Source organism: Micromys minutus (assembly GCF_963924665.1).
Source record: "Micromys minutus genome assembly, chromosome: 19".
NCBI classification, from domain to species: domain Eukaryota; kingdom Metazoa; phylum Chordata; class Mammalia; order Rodentia; family Muridae; genus Micromys; species Micromys minutus.
The window spans coordinates 2492559-2500016 of record NC_137954.1 but is presented as its reverse complement, the minus strand read 5'-3'; the positions used below and the strand labels follow the sequence as shown (position 1 = coordinate 2500016).

The following is a 7458-nucleotide window of genomic DNA, read 5'->3' as shown; positions in this document are numbered from 1 at the left end:
TTGAAAATGTTTGCACTGAAATCTGAAGACTCAATTTGTTCTATAAGCAAAGGGACATGTCATGCCTCCAAGAGGTACTGAAACATTGCAGTGAAAAATTTCCCCCTTGACTTAGCACTACTAATCAATAATTCTGCATTTCAAAAGAGCAAAGGCAATGACTTAGTCATAGATTTTTCTACTCTAGAAAGTACATCTCCAGCCTCTATGAGACCAGAGTGGGAGTATCTAGGTTATACTAGAGGAACACACTGGTCTCTGTGTGTTTATCTTATAAAAATGGGATTGTTTATCCTACTTTAGTTAATTTGAGGCCTCAATAACTGTCAGATACAAGGTGATTTTGTATCTAAAAAAGCTCTGCCCAACTGTAGATCACAGGGAGCAATAAAAATGTGTGTTGGTCTAGGAATAGTTTGCACTGATATGACTCGAATTCGGGAGTGCTCATATGCAGTTCCTTGGGAAGCGTCCACGGAACTGAAGGTGCATGGAGCTGGTCAGCATGAAGCTGATGGCAGAGTCCCAATAAATAGGAAATACAGAAAAACAGGTTTGAGCAAGAAGTTCTGGGGAAGAACTGAATGAAAAGGCCTCTGTTTGTGTGTGTGTGTGTGTGTGTGTGTGTGTGTGTTTGTGTGTGTGTGTATGTATGTGTGTTTGTGTGTGTGTATGTGTGTGTGTATGTGTGTGTGTGTATGTGTGTGTGTATGTGTGTGTGTATGTGTGTGTGTGTATGTATGTATGTGTGTGTGTGTGTGTGTGTGTGCGAGCACGAGCGCGCGCTTATTTACCTTCAGCCTGCTCAAGGAGGGAGGGATAGGGAAACATTTTGCGGACAATAGAGGTTCAGTGCTAACCTGAGTCTATGTGGACAGCCGGGAGGGTAGGGCATGGGGTGTTTGGGGAGGAGGGTGGGACTTCCTGGAGCAGCATGCTAAGGCAAGGAAGGATGTGGTTGGGGCAGAAGAAGAAAGCTGTCCTGCACAGGGGATAACTTTTAAGAAAACACCAAGAGGAATCGCCGGAAGCTGTTTTAAAGGCATCCCCTCCTTTCTTCGTCGAGATGCTATATGAGTTGAACTTTTCTCCTTTCTTTGAGAAAGTATAAAAGTTGATTTCCCCTCTCCAGTTAATAGCTAACAGCTGACTGAGGTCCACGGAGAGAGACCCTGCCTCGTGGCTCCCGGTGAGCACTATTTTAAAGCTCTTCCTTGACCTTCTTTTGTAGCATGTCTCAGTGGAATCAAGTCCAACAACTAGAAATCAAGTTTTTGGAGCAAGTAGATCAGTTCTACGATGACAACTTCCCTATGGAGATCCGGCATCTGCTGGCTCAGTGGATCGAGAAGCAAGACTGGTGAGTTCAGACGCACAGCCGGGAAACGATGGGCATTGCTTTGTGTCCTTTTTGTGTCGTAGTCAAGTATTTCATGGTCTGTTTCTGACTCAGTAGATGTATTCATATATATATGTATGTATGTATATGTATGTGTGTGTGTATGTATGTTTACATACATCGTTTCAAGGTTTTGGAAATTCATCTCAAAGGCAAGGAACCCTTCTCCATTCAGGTTTTATCCACTATAAAGGAAAACTTAATGGTTTTAATTCATTGTCTGTAAGTACCTCCTACTCCAATTGTCTTAGTCACTGTTCTATTGCTTTGAAGAGATGCCATGACCAAAACAGCCTTTATAAGAGTTTAATTAGGGGTGGCTCACAGGTTCAGAGGTTTAGTCCATTGTCTTCATGGCAGGGAGCCTGGAGACACACATGGCTCTAGAGCAGTAGCTGGGAGCTATATCATGGTCTGCAGGTACACACACACACACACACACTCATATGCATATATATGCACACACATACACACACCATACACACACGTGCACAGACAGACATACACACATGCACACACACATACACATGCACACACATGTGTACACACATGCATACATACACATACACACATACACACATTTACACATGCACACACATTTACACATGTACACACACATGCACACTCACAAGCATACATGCACATACACATGCATACACATGCACACATGCACACACGCAGACTAGGCTTGGTTTAGGCCTGGCCCATCTCGAATTACACACTTTCTTTAATAAGGTCACACTTTCTCTGACAAGGCCACACCTCCTACTTTCAGATACTGCTACTCCATAGTGAATAAGCATATATGAGCTTATGGGGGACATTTTTATTCAAATCACGACACCACTCAAGAGAAACAAGACTCAGAGAAACAAACAATTCCATCATTACAGACTCAAGGCAAGTAAATATTCCTTTTAGGAATCCTTTTTCACCTTTAGTGGGAAATATTCGCTCCTCAACACACCATGTCTCCTTCACCCCCAGTTTATTTTCAACAAGCTCCCTCCCTGTTGCTGGCTGTCTCTATCTTTTTACAGTTAGAACAAGACAAGGCAAAACGCCACTCAGTGTCTCCATCCCAAGCTGTTGGACAGGAGAAATAACGCAAGCGGCTGCATGAAACCATTCAGTTAATAAACAGTTTTCAAAGCTCTATTCACTCCGTAGAATTAAATCTCCCCTTTCCTTCAATCACCTTTCCTACTGTGTAAGAATATAAGCCATGGGATTTTAATCACCTTTACCTTTAGTTTGGTTGTAGTGACTGATTTGCATGTTCTGCTCTTACTGTCCCACGGATCTGAACAGCATCATCTTCCCAGTTAGAAACTCTGGCCCATTAAACAGTAACTCTGGCCTCAAAACTCAGTTCCAATAATCCAGTAAATGAATTTGAGTAAAGGAGGTGCTTTATGAGAAGGAATCATGTATGTTTTATTTTGTGGCTGAGTTACAGCATGTAGCAAAATTGTATTCAAATTTGAAGCTCAGTAGTATGACATTGTATGGACACACTACCTATGGTCAGACCCACTTACTTACTGGTAGATACTCTGCTCATTCTACCTTTACCTTTAGATCACTGCTAATAAAGCTGCAATGAGGGAACAGAGATGCTCATAACTGGTCTCATCTGTGGTGTTTGCATATAGACCCAGCTATAGTGCTGTTGCTCATGTAACTGCATGTAATATAAGTTACTGCTACACCTTTCACAGGGCCGGTACCACTCACCAGTGACACATAAAGGTTTCAGTTTCTCACTATTCTTGCAAAAGCTTATTTTCTGAATAAAAAAAAAATTATAATAGCCTTCCCAGTGAGAATGAAGTACTGTTTTATTGTAGTTTTAATATAAAACCTTAATGATGTTGAACAGCTTTTCATGTATTCAGTTTAACTTTTATAACACCTAAATGCTTATCATTGTAGAACAAAACTGACATTTAAAATGTATATGGTAAAGAAGTAAATACTGTATTAACTGTTTATTAAGTAGTAACACCTGGACATTTTATTTATTTTAGGGAAGTAGCTTCTAACAATGAAACTATGGCAACAATTCTGCTTCAAAACTTATTAATACAGTTGGATGAGCAGTTGGGTCGAGTTTCCAAAGAGAAAAACCTGCTATTGATTCACAATCTAAAGAGAATTAGAAAAGTTCTTCAGGTAAGAATACACTCTACTTAAAAAAAAAAAAAAAAAAAGGATGCACAGGTCTTAGATTTAGGAGAAAATTTGACTATGTGCCCTTAACTAGCTTTCTAAACAGATCTAAAGGTAAAGTTTTTGTTTCTTCATTTTTCTAGTAGGTTTTTAATTACTATGTTTGTTAAAATTTCTTGAGTCTAAGATTCTGTGGAAGTCAGAAGGGGAGTGTACATGTGTGTTTGTATGTTACTCACCTAACTTATATACCAATTATTACCAAGTTCAATATCATGGAAATAATTATAAAAGACCAGACATTCATGTCTGTCCTCTTTCATGTCTTTGTCTCTTATATAACAGTTAGCATTAATCTCATTCTTTAAGTATAAACACTAGGGATGTATGTTATAATGTTGATACACTATTATTACCTTAAAGTCTAATGATGGTGAATTAGGTACAATCCTATAGATTTTACGCAGCTCGTAGTGTCAGGTGTCAGTATCACTGTGGTCTACACAGCAGTTCCACAGTGGAGAAATCTCCCGTGCTCCAGTTAATTTCCCTACCTCTCTTCACCCTGAGCACTTGAAAGTTGAGGTCATTTCCTCTCTAAAGTTTGTCTTCTCTTTAATGTTTTACAATTAGAAACAGTGTATGGCTTTTTATGCAACTGGTGTCTTCCACTTAGCACCAAGCACTGAAAGTCTTTGTTTCCATGGTGTGATAGTTTTGTTGTTAATTTCTAGTTGGTATCCCAGTGTATTTATTTTATTCATTCTAAATAAAGCTACTGTTTAGAGTTACATGAGGGTTTTGCAGGGGTCTAAGTTTTCATTTCATTTGAGTTGTTACCCCAAAACCTATGTTGCTCTTCTATGACTCTGTCTTATTTCACTCACCCTTTCTGTCATGGAAACAATGTAAAGCTAGCAACAACCCAAAACCTAGTTCTTAGGCGTAACCATGCTAATATTTGATGAGCGTCCATCTAAACATTTACCTGTCTGTGTGTCCCTATAGATCCACAATAGAGTAAATCACAACTACCACTTTAACAATTCTCACTCCCATACATCAGGTGGAGAAGGAAGGTGAGACTCTATCCAACCCCCTCTCACACACAAACACACCACAAACTCCCCAGTGTTGCTCCCTTCCCTTCATCCCCCACCTCCGCTTTTTCTTGAGACAGGGCCTCTATGTGTAGCTCAGGCTATCCTGGAACTCACTCTGTAGACCAGGCTGACCTCAAACTCAGAGATTTTCCTGCCCATGACTCTCAAGTCCTGAGGTTAAAAGCATGTGACACCATTTCTGGCCTGTAATTTCTACATCTGTTTATTTCTTGACTGAAAAATATAATCTCCACCAAGGGAAGGACTCTGTTCCTTTACTCTTATATTCTAATGCCTACATAGTGCCTAGACACACGATAGATGCTAATTAGAATAAATAAATACCACTATACAATTACTTGGGGGTAAAAGTAGAATGGTCTATGTGTTCCTGAAAATAATTGTTTATTGTATTGATGGAATATTAAAAGTTGTTTATAAAATAAGTATTCTCCCTCACCTTGAGAAAGACTTTTTTTTCTAAAGAAATTTCACTCACATTAATGAACATATGGAAAGCATAAAATGGTGGACTATATGTACTGTCTCTTTAACTATGGGCAAAGTTATCTGTTGACTTAAAGATATTAAATGTGAAGAAACCTGTCACTCCACCTTGTTAGTGTTTGTTACTTTCTCACTTTGTTGTTAAACTGTGACCTGTATTTCTTTAATTTTCTATTCAATTGGATTTGGTGCACATAAGAACTTTTTACGATTGGTCTTTCATTCATAAAAATTTACATTTAACTTATTCATAATTGCTTATATTTTATCAAGTATTTTTTTTCAAGAAGGTCTCAATCGTTATAATATCTGAGAACTTTTATGCCTAAGAATGTCTGACAGCTTAACCTTTAAAAATATTTATTTATTTATTCATTGTATATACCTGTATGTTTGTGGATTCATATGTGTGGAGGTCAGAAGACAATGTTTAGTAGTCAGTTCTCTCCTTCTACCACATAGGTTTTAGGAATTAAAATGAACTTTCCAAGCTTGGCTATAGTGCCTTTACTCTTTGAACCATCTCTTCATCCCAAGTCTGGCACTTTAAGGGACACTGTGGCTGGGTATAAAAATCTTAGATTGCTTTCTGGAGACACTGTTCTACAAATATTGAGGAAATGCTAGATTAATCTGAGATGTTTCTTATAGTTAGGAGTGATCAAGATGCTACTTTACAACTAAGCTTATGTAGGCACTGGTATTTCAAAAAAGATGCAGGATGTAATGATAGGATAGCCTCACAGACAGCCCGACCACATGATACCCACTGAACATCAGCACTGCTTACAATGGAAATTCAGAGAATAGTATGTTCTTTCATAAATCTACACAATAAACTGTGTTTTGATGTGTACTGGTTCCCTGACTATATTACAATTGTTTCTGAACTATCTGGAAAAGGTATGAAGTTGAATGTACAAAGCTTGTTGGTATAGTCTGAATATTCAAATGATACCATGCAATTTGGCATCTTTCTGCTCTTTATACATGGATAGATCTCTAGAGCTTTGTAGACATTTAATTCCTCTGAAAACTCCAATATTTCCTCTTTACCTCCGGTCTGTTGTTTTCCCTCCCAGAGGATGGTATAAAACACGTGTTTACCAGTCTCTTCCATTTTGTTGTAGTCTCACCTTGTATATTTTCATCCCTAAAGAATAAGAGTAGTTTGTGAACTGTTGAAATTCACATAAACGTAATGGCACTATATTTAAATTTTAGAAGTTTCATAGTTCTCAAGATTCATCAGCATCAACCTTGACTGCAATAATCTTTTCATTTTTATTGCTACATTGTATTTGTATATATGGATATATCAAAATTCATTCATTTTATACTTGGTAGACACCTGAGTTATTTTTTTTTCTTTTCTGCATCAAATATTGTTACTTTGAACATCTTCATGTGTCCTTTATAACAACATGGTACATTGTAAGAAATTCTCTATAATATATATCTACTGGTAGAATTTCTGAACTGTGGAGATTGTAAGTCTTGAATTACACTGAATCTTGGTGGTATATGCCAGCTTACCTTGTGTCCTTTCTCTAGCTTCATTCATATTTTTTCAGTGTTTTTCTTTTTTATAAGTGCATTTAAATTCACACATTTCAACAGATACTTTTTATATACTTAATTTTTTATGTGTGTGGGTATTTTGCCTACATGCATACATATGTGTGCAAAGCCATATGAATATCTGCTGCTATAAGTCCCCTGGAACTGAAGTTACACACAGTTGTGAGCATCTACACAGGTTCTGAGGATCAAACCTGGGTTTTATGTTTCTTAAAAGCTTATTTGGCCATCGACTATTAGAGTACCGGGCATGTACCTGGCCACATTTCTAAGTACTAGGAATTCAACCAGGGGAAGCCACTATCTCGCAGATTAAATAGTTCACACTTCCTGTGTTTTGGTTTTTAGTTTAGATGAAATTTTTTGAGTACTCCTCAGGTCTGAGAGCGATTGGGGGTGGAGGGCAGGCACAGGCATCTGATGTGCTGATAGAATCTTTCTTCCCTGTCAATCACAAAGCACTGTTGTGAGCTTTGGTGTTACTTTTGTGGTTAGTAATCCCGCCACCTGCAGAGAACTTCTCACAGACCATAGTTAGTGGAGACCATAGTCTACAGTGGGAGGGTGAAACTCGGTGGGTGAGGTGACATGAGGAAGTGTAACCTTTAGCACACCTGCCTACACTCTGCCTTCCCATGCGGCTGTGTTGGAGAGCACCTGAGTGTGCTTGGATTAAAAATGTGCTCTTGGTTTTGT

General features: G+C 38.4%; 1 protein-coding gene across 1 annotated transcript in view; it reads left to right on the top strand.

The window, feature by feature from the left end:
- Positions 1–1232: 1232 nt before the first annotated feature.
- STAT4 (signal transducer and activator of transcription 4) overlaps positions 1233–7458 on the top strand; it is a gene marked incomplete at both ends in the record, with an annotated part of 86095 nt that continues 79869 nt past the window's right edge. The window contains 2 exons of the mRNA XM_080933294.1: positions 1233–1360; positions 3430–3574. Coding sequence (XP_080789420.1) covers positions 1233–1360; positions 3430–3574 — 273 coding nt within the window. The remainder of the gene's footprint in view (positions 1361–3429; positions 3575–7458) is intronic.